At 43.7% G+C, this 12,259-nt stretch overlaps 1 protein-coding gene across 5 annotated transcripts in view; it reads right to left on the bottom strand.

The window, feature by feature from the left end:
- cntn5 (contactin 5) overlaps positions 1-12,259 on the bottom strand; it is a 162,780-nt gene that overhangs the window by 50,921 nt on the left and 99,600 nt on the right. For all 5 annotated transcript variants that reach the window (XM_076994247.1, XM_076994267.1, XM_076994274.1 and 2 more), the window contains one exon: positions 554-649. In XM_076994247.1, the coding sequence (XP_076850362.1) occupies positions 554-649 (96 nt within the window). The remainder of the gene's footprint in view (positions 1-553; positions 650-12,259) is intronic.

The raw sequence follows: 12,259 nt of genomic DNA, 5'->3' as shown, positions 1-12,259 counted from the left end.
CTTATGAAGCCCTGAACACATTCTCATGTATGATGAGCTCATATGATGCCCTGAAAATATCCTCATAAAATTCTTCATATATGCTGAACACCTATGAAGCCCTGAACACATTCTCATGCATGCTGAGTACTTGTAGGATCAGGGGTCATTGTAGGATCATTAATAAATTTCATTTATTTAATGTAATTATTTTAAAAAATCATTATTATTATTATTATTATTATTATTTTAATTATATGTTGTATACATTGTTTTGGGGGAAAAAAAAAAAATATTTGTCTTAGAAGCCAATTTCAGCATACACCATTAGCTAAAAATGCCTTTACGATTATAAAGAACATACATTCAGTCAGCTGTGTCCAAACGTTTGACTGGTAGTGTAAATTGCTTTGCTTTAACAACATAGGTATTTCTTCTTGTTATGTCAATACATTTGATTTGGAGAGAGAGAGAAAGAGAGAGGGTGAGGGAGAGAGGAAGTGAAGGAGAGTGAGTAAGAGAAAGAGTGAGAGGGTGAGTGAGAGAGTGAGGGAGAGTGTATGTGGGTACTCACCTGGTGAATGAGGAGGTGGAGAGCACATGAGGACCACGCCCTGTCCTTCCCTCACTGACACACCTCCTCTCGTTCGACTGCTAAAACCTCCCAGATCTGTGGACACACACACAGATGAGAGGGTGCTGGCTCAAAGACTCAACACGGGACCAGGGATTGGGGTGGAGAAGAGTGGAGGAGCGCACGTGTGAGGTGCACAGGAGAGGCAGAGGACCAGACACATTTAGTGAAGGGCGGCCTCGGTGGCTCAGACTGCGGCTGTGAACCATCGTTTAAAGTTGACCTCCAGCCACTGGCAGCCATGAAGGCCTGCCGGTAATTAAAGCAGTTAACCTTGCCCACAGTCATCACTCCCGAGAGAGAGCACCACAGACGCTGCTGACACTCGCCTTCAAATTGCAAAGATTTAAATAACTTTTTTTTCCTCTGTTTGAGTTTCAAAATATTTTGGGCCACTGGTGTGTGTGTGTGTGTGTGTGTGTGTGTGTGTTTGTGTTTGTCCCTGCTGGCACATTACCAGTGTTGCGAATAACGCCGTAAAAAAACGTCGTCATTTTGTCAGTAACGGGATAATATAATTAGTTACTTTTCCTGTCGTCACAACGCCGTTTACGTTACTGGTCATTAAAAAGCGGTGCGTTACTATATATTGATATACTAATGCGAGCGGACCGCTGCCCAGGCTAGTGAGGAGTAACAGATCCCGATAGGTCACAGTTCTCGGTGTAACACCTGTTTAACTTAACAAGTCAGTAAGCGATTGGCTAAGGCAGCGTTATGATAGCCAATCAGAGCCAGTGTTTTTACACGCGCGCCGAAGCACGCGAGTGACACGACACAAACGGAGAAGAGGCCGAAATGGCGTCAGGTGCAAGCCGAAGAAAACTAGAACTTTCAAGGCAATATAAACATTATTTAAGAAAATACTTGAAGTTCCTGAATGTCTACCAGACTGGGTATTTGATTTATTTAATTAAGAATAGAGGTTTTATTGTTAAGTTTACTTCTGTTGTAAACAAACCAGTTGTCTCAGGTTGAGAGAATTTAATTTAATTTCATAGATGTAAATGCACTTTATATAGTGTAACTGTTTACTTTTGCTTTTTTTTTTTCCAAAGATTTTGGGATTTTAAAGGATTTTATCCTGCACTGGTCTGTGGATGTGCAATAAATATCAAAAGTTAAACAAATTTCTGATCTACTCATTTCAACTGACTGTGGAAACTGCTTTAAAAAAAAAACCTAATTAATTGGCATATAACCTTTTTTTAACTGTAACGCAAATAGTTACTTTCCCTGGTAACGAGTTACTTTTATTATAGAGTAATTCAGTTACTAACTCAGTTACTTTTTTGAACAAGTAGTGAGTAACTATAACTAATTACTTTTTTTGAGTAACGTTCCCAACACTGCACATTACTGATTTGCACTAGGCTTGAAGAGCCAATTAAACACTTTAAAAAAGATACAAATATAATTACTTATATGAATAAAATAAAAATGAAAACAGAAAAAACTAACTAAAAAATGTAAAATAAAATCTAAGAACTTGAGGCACCTGCCTTCATAACATTACTCTCAAACACTCTACTTTCTAATGAATCTCTAAACCTACAGACACAGAAGTAGCCAAGTTGCTTCTACAAGACTGATCACTGTGTCTGTGGCACAAAGTAGCTACAGGAGACAGTCAGTCTATTTATCATCTCCCAAGAGTAAACGAATCACAGACAGACGAGAAGACAAAACAAACAACTCCATGCTGTACATATTTATCATGTCTTCTGGGCTTGTTGGATAATTGCGGTTGAATGAAATTAGGCTAAGTTCACATCACAAGCTTCAACGACCAATTCCAGTATTTTGCTCAGATCAGATTTGCCTGTCTTGGTGGTTCACGTTCATAATTGCGAGTTGGCCAGTGTCTGTAATGTGAACAGATGCTATTTCACTCCCTGAAACTGCATCCATATGCAGATTGATACGTCTTTTCATGCATCACCTGTGTCACCAACACACAAACAAACAAACAAACTGTGAGATGACTCATGATATTAAAATAAACAAATGGAAGCCCCAGTTTCTGATATGTCCTTTGTATTTTGGAGTTTGTTAGAGGTACATGATCAGCTCAAGAAGCAGAGGAAAGCTGATCATTGGCTATTTTCTCAGGTACTTCCGTCACTGCTTATGATCTCGTCCACTGTTTATGATCTCTTACACTGCTAACAATCTACTACACTGCTGATGATCTACTACACTTCTGAACCTGGCTAACAATGAATGAGCTAACTGCATAACGTATGCCATGAATTTTGAACATATGCATGAATCATAATTCTTATTCAAGTTACATGGCCATGAATGGTAAATTAATCTGATCTCGGACCACATATGAAAGTGAATCAACGCTGATTTGGACTGGATCTCTGTGCTCACACAACTCAGAACCTCTTCTTCAAACACTGCTGCATGCATGCTGACCATTCTTCTCCTGTACTACCACTTGACCCTCCACAACAGTCACAGTTGCAGCTCATCCCTGCCAGGTGCTGCAAGAACCCCAATTACACCCACTCAGCTCAACTCCAACCACCCAAACTCCACCCAGCTCCACTCCAAACACCCAAACTCCACCCAGCTCCATTACCCTAATCACATAATTACCTACATAATCAGACCTTATCACTGTTCTCTCTAATGACCTACTTGTCTAGAATCTTTTATCTGTTTTTATTTTCAATTTAAATTAATTTGTAATATTCAAATAAGAAACAAAAAAGAAAGATAAGAAAAACAATGATCTTTTCAATGATTATGATACTGTTCGATTATAGATCAGATAGCTCTTTGTGTAATATCCTTTTCCCTTTCCCTTTCAACTAGCTTTTAGAATACTCAACAACATTTGATCTAAAATGAACTAATCCTGATTTTGTAAACAGTATATTTAATAGAGACTTAATTATCTTGCAAGGAACATGGCATAATTATAATTTTTTCTGTCAAAACAATTACCAAATAACAATTAAAAAACATTCTTGTATCAAAGCTGAAATTCTTGTGGAATACTTATGTAGTGATGCATACAGAGCTCTTATTACCAAAAAGGCGCATACATTCAAACCTCCTAGAATGGTATTGGCACTTCCTACTTGACTTAAGATGAAAGAAAAATAAAAATTCTGATAAAAAAAATTCCTTCTGCAAAATCACATTTCAACACAACATGGATAGTGCAGCACAGTTATTTAGGTCTGTTAATCTGAGCACCGTCGACAAAAGATTTGTCAATACAACCTGCCATTTAAATTCTGGTTAAAAACATTCAATGTTGTCATTAAAACATACCTCTTTGGCAGTAAGGTATGGGGTCTAAAAGGAGTCTTTATGGGATACAAATCCTGTAGAAAGATCTTGAAAGTCTCATTTTAAAAGCAGATCTGCCCTGCAGAGCAGAACTGGCTGAATTTCCCCTCTTTCCCCGTGTTAGAAAAGCTTTGAAATTCCATTCCCTCTCATCCCAAACACCACACAGCATATCGGACTCCCTCAGATCCATCAAACAGGAACATCACCTTCACAATCCCCTACACTACACAATCCCCTATACATCACCTTCACAATCCCCTATACATCACCTTCACAATCCCCTACACATCACCTTCACAATCCCCTATACATCACCTTCACAATCCCCTACACTACACAATCCCCTATACATCACCTTCACAATCCCCTACACTACACAATCCCCTACACATCACCTTCACAATCCCCTACACTACACAATCCCCTACACATCACCTTCACAATCCCCTACACTACACAATCCCCTATACATCACCTTCACAATCCCCTACACTACACAATCCCCTATACATCACCTTCACAATCCCCTACACTACACAATCCCCTACACATCACCTTCACAATCCCCTACACTACACAATCCCCTATACATCACCTTCACAATCCCCTACACTACACAATCCCCTATACATCACCTTCACAATCCCCTACACTACACAATCCCCTATACATCCCCTTCACAATCCCCTACACTACACAATCCCCTATACATCACCTTCACAATCCCCTACACTACACAATCCCCTATACATCACCTTCACAATCCCCTACACTACACAATCCCCTATACATCACCTTCACAATGCCCTACACTACACAATCCCCTACACATCACCTTCACAATGCCCTACACTACACAATCCCCTACACAAAACACGCAAAGATCAACTTATTAATAACTGAAATTAATAAATTTCTTCAATTAATAAATTAGGTTGTCACAAATTATTGAACAGAGAATCCTTTTTAGCATCATCTGATGATCATCTGATTCAAATTGGAAATACCCATGACTGACACACGTAAACAACATACAGACTTAATGTCCATAACATGGAGACAGAAAACGGACATCATGAGAGACACTGGACGTCCAGACAGGAAGGAATATGCAGTCAGTGTGACGCAGGAGGAGCAGAAACACAGCAGCACCTTCTCTGCACCTGATACACACGCCTCACACAAGATGGCAGGAACACATTCAAAACACTCCATCTTTTGAAGAGAATATGAATGATAAACAAAGATGTAGTGTGTGTTTAGAAGAAATTGAATGTGTTATATGTATCAGCATAATATTTTTTCAGCTGTCATACTTTTAGAGAAAACACTCAGTCTTCAACCAATGTCTACATGATATTGAATTAATGAAATGTATGTGTGCACTACAGATATGTATTAAAGTATGTGTCAGAGTATATGCTACATGATATATATAATACATAATACATGATATATATATATATATATATATATATATATATATATATATATATATATATATGTGTGTGTGTGTGTGTGTGTGTGTGTGTGTGCGCGCTTTTTCTCTGCCTATGAAATAATGAAATAATTCAAATTTGAGAGAGAGAGTCAAAGAGAAACAGAGAGAGAGAGAGACAGTGAGAGAAAGACAGAGAGACTGAGAGAGAGAATCCATATAATGTAGGAGCACAACACAAACGCTATGTGGCCCAAAATAAGACTTTGCCTTATCTGACCAAAGACATAGAGGTCAGAAAAGGTCAGGAAAGGGATGACCATGTACAGACAGAGCTGGACGTCCTAACCAAGGGTCCCCAATATGAATCAGTTAGAAACTCACCCAGTAAGAACATTTGCAGGATCATGCAGTAATAAAGATTATCTGTCCTGTTCCTCATTATGTAAGCAGCAAGATTCATACTACCTTGTCACAGCCTGAGGGACAACTAGAGATCAGTCCCCTTGGTTAGTCAGTGCTGTTGATGTCAGTGTTGGTCAGTGAGGTTGATGTTATTGTTTATGTTAATTTGCTAGGTCAATAATGTAATTTATTCATGAAAATACAGCACTGTTGAAATGAATTAAGAAAAAAAATGAGAAAAAGAGGTGAAACAGATAGGGCCAGAGAGAAACAGAGAGACAGAGAGAGACAAAGAGAGACGCAGTAAATGATGGACAGAGAGAGAGAGAGAGAGATAGAGACAGAGATGGATAGAGAGAGACAGAGCAAGAAACAGACAGACAGACAGAGAGACAGAGCAAGAGATGGACACAGAAAAAAAGAGAGAAACACAGAGAGAGAGAGAGAGACAGAGCAAGAGACACAGTGAGAGTGAGAGGATGGGTGGAGTCCAGACAGGTGAAGGGGCGGAGTAATGGCAGCCTCCGCAAGGGGATTTTCTTTCCATAATCTACATAAACAGATTGAATTTGCATACATCAGCATAACTAATCAAAAGCCAGAAACAGCTCCACCCCGCTGGCTGCCTGTAGCAGTGTCCATGCATTTCAGGCAGCTCTGCACATGCAATCGTTTGTCACGACAAACAGCATCCGACCATGTCACCAGACTCCATTCATAAAACTAAAAGCAAACAGGAGAAAAGTGTTAGATCAGGCAGCCATGAAGGTCCTGACACCATTTAAACTATAGCTGGATTAAAAAAAAAGGTTTCTTAAAAGCTTTTACTAATCCTGTTGGCTTTAGTAAAAAAAAAATAAGAAAAAAAAGGACAGCTCATGACATTAAATAACAGAACAGGAAGTCCTCGAGGGACACAAAGGAAGTGGTTAGGGAGGCATCCCCAACCTTTGCAACATGGCTGCAATCACCATCACATATCCAGCCCGGGGAGTCAGCATCCGTCACCAGGGGAGACACTTTTTGGTTGGCTAATGGGTAAATTGTTTGTAAAGGTCAATTTTGACTCTGTTGGAGAATCTAAACGTGTGCTTCTCACTTACAGAGGCCAAATGAAGCAGGTTGTAAAGAATATTTATGAAGGGCACAAACAAACAAACAAACAAACAAACAAACAAACAAACAGTGTTGAAATGGACCAGAAGCTGTGAGGGCTGGAGACTGAAACTTCATACAACTCTGCAGTGTTCAGAAAAGAAAGTGCTTTCACCTCTGCTGCAGGTTAGTGAAGAGACACTCTGCTAAATCTGCGTTTCCCTGCTGAAGAGCATGCAGGATGGGGTTCTCGGGCTTATATAAGTCACGTCAGTGAAACGGGCATCAGGAATCCGACAGCTGACAGCTGTACTGCTAGAAGCAACTCTGCTCAACTGCATATTTGAGAGAGAGCTTCAGCTTAGCAGACGTGTTGGTAATTAATCTCTTCGCCGCTGCACTGCGGGCTGATACTGAAGGCGGGAGCTTTCGGGACACGGGCGGTTTCAGGACGTGTGCAGCACGACCATTTTCGCGCTGGTTGCGGATGGTGTGTGATTATCTCCTTTCAGACTAACGTGAGGCATTTTTAATTTCTGCCCAGCAGTGATGTCACATCGACCGGGGTGGGCAGGTGGGGAGCATAGTGGTGGTGGTGGTGGTGGTGGGGTGGATGGGCGCGTAGTGGTGGTGGTGGTGGGGTGGATGGGCGCGTAGTGGTGGTGGTGGTGGGGTGGGCGGGCAGGGCGTGGTGGTGGTGGGGTGGGCGGGCAGGGCGTAGTGGTGGTGGTGGTGGGGTGGGCGGGCAGGGCGTGGTGGTGGTGGGGTGGGCGGGCACGTAGTGGTGGTGGTGGTGGGGTGGGCGGGCGCGTAGTGGTGGTGGTGGTGGGGTGGGCGGGCGCGTAGTGGTGGTGGTGGTGGGGTGGGCGGGCGCGTAGTGGTGGTGGTGGTGGGGTGGGCGGGCGCGTAGTGGTGGTGGTGGTGGGGTGGGCGGGCGCGTAGGGGTGGGCGGGCGCGTAGTGGTGGTGGTGGTGGGGTGGGCGGGCGCGTAGTGGTGGTGGTGGTGGAGGGGGTTGTGGTGTGATGTCGTGACAAACTGTCGAGCACTCTTAACTTACACTTTCTCCTTTGATTTCTCTCCTGCTCTCCACCTCTGTGTCTCTCTCTCTCTCTCTCTCTCTCTCTCGCTCTCTCTCTCTCCCTGACACCCTTTCTCCATTCAGCTCCCTCTTCTCCTCTGCTTCGACAGGACTGGGCCTTCTTGCAGGAAATGATTGATAATTAGGCCTTGGGGTGTCACTGAAAGGCCCGACCTGCCTTTTCATTCAGCGCACATGAGGACTGGATCAAGGTCCAAAACAGACCATGTTCTGTCAGCTCTGCTCAAGCTATAAACAACCACATTATTTGCTAATTTGTCTTGGGAGGGTCCATGAGGGAACGAGCGAAGCCCTGAACTAAAGCAGACCCAGGTTTGCTTGCAGGGAGGTAAGACATTTGGGTTAGAGTTACTGATGCCATTATATTTGGCAAATGCATGCCATAAACTGACGGCGACTGACCTTTCTCTCATTGTCCTGTAATGTGTAACGTCATGCGGCTCTGCCTACACAGAAAACCCTCCTCTCTTGCTGTACACCAATATTGTAACCCAAGGTGACCGAAGACCTGGATAATTATGATAAACTTAAAATGTAACGAGTCTGGTAATAATCCACCTTAACATCCAGAGCAGAGTTGTCACAGCTTTGCATCCTAAACGTCCAGTGTGTTTTTCCCACTACATAAATGACACACAGAAACATGTAATCGGCTCCTGGGCGAATCGTACGCACTACGGCATCTGCAGGCACGGGCTTGCGGTCTGGCGTTTCGATCCAGAACGTGGCTCACCGCTAATTCTGCTCATCGGCACACGTCTGAGTACTCCTGAATGAATGCGAATTGCATCCCACGCAATAAGCTTGTCCCTCTTTCAGCTGTAAAGGGGTTAACACATGCTGCCTTTGACATGCTGATAATGCATCGCCTCCCATCCCCTCCGTGCGTCTGGGCGGAGAACAGGCGGCGGACCTGTTTACAACGTCATTTTTGTCAGGCTAAAATGTTAATTTGAAGCCTGAGGAGGTACACACATTTATGCACACACTGAAATGTGTGACACTCACACATACACACACACACACACACACACACACACACACACACACAAACACAAGCGTGTATTACACACAGACGCACACAAGCGCGCGCACTCACAAAGGCTGGTGGCGGTGGGACCCAAGCTGGCCTCCTGTGTTTTTAGAGTGAACTACTGGGTGCTCGTACCATGAGATCCACAGATCAAAGCTGCCCTCCCTCAGGGCCAAACACTAGCAAATGGCTCAAAGAGAAAAGCAGCTTTGACCTTTGATGCCAAACATGCAGTGCTAGAGCACAAGCTATTGGGGAGTGACAGACATAGACCCAGTCTACAGAACCAGTCTACAGGACCAGTTTTCAGAGGGGACCAGCAGAGAGGCACAAACATAGACCAATCACTTCACTGTTTTCAGGAATATAGACACATTACGTTACATTAAGTTACATTCATTCAGTTTCACTTGTAAATTTGAGACATTTTATCAGAACATTCGCTTTGTCTGAGTCTGAGAATTATATTTTTACTTGGGCAATAACACATTGCATGTCCACATTAAGGGTGCCCATACCAACGAAAACACTGGCATTGGTACTTGGTATTGGCAGAAAACCAATATTGCCAGGCATCAGGGCTGGCTAGGGAAAATAACAGGACGCAGTGCATTTCTATAGGATAATACTCCACACGGTCCACACGATGACCTGCTGGCTGGTTCTCCAGCGGCAGTTAGACTGGAAGGGACGGGGACCCGTGTGTTGATCCGGGCGGCCCTGGGATGTTGATCCCCTCTAACAAGATGTCACAAGACATAGGCAGAATGAAGAGCCTCTGAATCCTCTTGTCATTGAGCTGGAAATTGATCGATCAGTCCCTGTCAGGGCCTCGCCCTTGTTCTCCATATCAGTGTCTTATCCACAGCCTCGTCAATTCCCTCACCGCATATGAATTATAGCTAATCAATGCACCCTGCTGTCGTCTAAATGGGAAAATAGATTTTCTTTTGTTGTTCCTTTGTGGACGATGGAGAAAAATGAAATAAATAACATATAGTGAGACAGCTTGGGCCCTCAGAATGGTGGAAGGACTACTGGCCTGAGGTTTTATCTGTGAGACCTCCCACCATCCTCCTCCATAATGGCCGTGGTAAATTGCAAAGACAGCTGGTTCCAATAAAATTGATGTAATTTACAAGATTGTTAAAAAATAAGTGAAGCAGTAGCTTTTTTTCTGAGAATTTGTAATACAACAGAAGGAAACTACAATAGAACCTTCAGCAAGGACTCAGGGCAGAGATTTAAATCTGTTGACTTGTTAGAGTTTTCTTCCTCTCATTTTCTCCTGATTCCTCGTCTCGTAACGAGAGACACATTTACTGGGATCAATATCCATCCGTCCTCAACAATGTGGTTGGAAAGAGAGAGGATGCAGATGGAAGATAAAGCCTGAACCTTTTAGACTTGATGATTTTCTCATTTGGGTAATCATCTGTCAGTCTAAGAAAGTAATGTAGTATTTCAAGGAGAAAGTTTTTCAGTACCATCCACTCATCTCACACTATACACAACATGAGAGAGTTAGCTCAATAAACGCCTACAATCTATCTGTTTTTCTTCTACAGCTTGAGGTAGCTCAGGGCAGTGCGATTTCACAATAATTTTAACATCCTCCTTGCCCTACTGGATGAAATGACCTCTCTACAGGGCAACCCAAACATCCTCTCCCACCATCGGGTTTAGGGTCTATAAACAAAACAGATCTTCTCTTTGTTTCTGTGAAAAAAGAGCCATCCTCCTCTTCAAGAATGGCTCAAGGACTCCTCATGTGTCTGATTTTGATGGTTGACTGAAGCAGAGATGTTCAGGGTGAGAAAGGCACCTTGCTCTGATTTCTGTAGTTGCATTCCCTCTCAGCAGCTCAAAACCCCCATCACCTCCTCCCACTTGTGTGTTGAGAGAGTGTTCGAACTGAAGACGGAGAGAGACCAGGGGTGTCCCTCCCTTCCCGTTGCCTGAGAGTCCAGGAGTCGAGCTTCTCAGAATATAAAAAACAGGAGGTGAAAAGGTTCATGGGGGCAGGGTTCCGCAGGCCCGGTGCAGACGCTGGAATCCTAGGGCTGCTGGTTCTGTTGCGCTCTCCTCCCCTCCTGAGGGCTTCAGATACTTCGACCACTCCAACTGGTGCTTTTGGTGGGATTGATCCTTCTACAAAGGATCAGTGAGACATGTGTGGACATGACTGGAGATTGGGGGGCAGTCTCAGTATAAGCAGAGTGTCCATCAGCGAGAAAACACATCCTATCTCTTCAATCAAGGACTCGAGAGAGTCACGAGCTATATGCCGTCTTGCACAGAGGAAATGTTTGGATTCATTATAACTTTAAAGGTGCTTTAAAGTTTCCTTGCAGCCCATGTAAATGGAAATGGCGCATGTAATCACCAGGATTTTGAGTTCACTACAGAGCGCACTTTCAGGGCTGCTTCAGATTCTTTAGCGATTGCCTTCTTTGCACGTTTGCACATTATGCACGAACATGCAGAGGAGTTTTCCATGATCCCAATACTAAGGCAACTAAAGTTACCGCTAGAGATGGATGTTACAAGCAGCATAATAAATGCTGAGGGAAATAAGTACACCGGCGAACTGTTTGTGTCACAGTCGCAGGTCGTTAAGTAACCGTTTGCATGGCATGTAATACCAACATGAGTGTGGCTTAGAGCGAGAAAGGCTTCCGGAGAAAGCTTAACTCATTCAGATGTGACCTCTCATTGGGGATGAATGCAGCACCTGATCAAAGGCGGTGCGCTGCCCCATGCCAATAAGAGGGAAAGATGCTTCAGTTTCCAACAGGGTGATAAATGGCCACTCTTCGTTATGCAGAGGAGCGAGGACGGCTCTGCATTCCAATGCCTGCTGCAGGAGACGCTGCTTTGTTTCGCTCCAAGGAGAGGAGACCAAGGTCGGAGCTGTGGAGGAGGCTTGGGGGGCAGGGAGGTCTTGGCAATCCGGCCTGAGATTTTGGTCGATTGAGCGACTTGGGGGGAGAATGGACACTAACTTGTGAATTCAGACGCGGCGGACCTCATTGGCACGGACGGTGTGCTAGATCTTCTTTAGCTTGGCACTAAGCAGGGAGCCATCTATCTAGCAGACAACCTGTGTACTTCTGCGCTGCCGTTTCTCACCTCGGACAGTTCCTGCAGCACAGCTATGCATCAGCAATACCAGGCCAACATCCATCTCAACACTCACCCACTCCAGGGCACTAGAAGAAACCCAGCTAATGACCCAAACTGGGCTTTGGGCGAGGTTTACC

Source organism: Brachyhypopomus gauderio, chromosome 2, assembly GCF_052324685.1.
Source record: "Brachyhypopomus gauderio isolate BG-103 chromosome 2, BGAUD_0.2, whole genome shotgun sequence".
Taxonomy (NCBI): Eukaryota; Metazoa; Chordata; class Actinopteri; order Gymnotiformes; family Hypopomidae; genus Brachyhypopomus; species Brachyhypopomus gauderio.
Note: the sequence above shows the minus strand (reverse complement) of the source record. Positions and strands in the feature narration are given on the sequence as shown.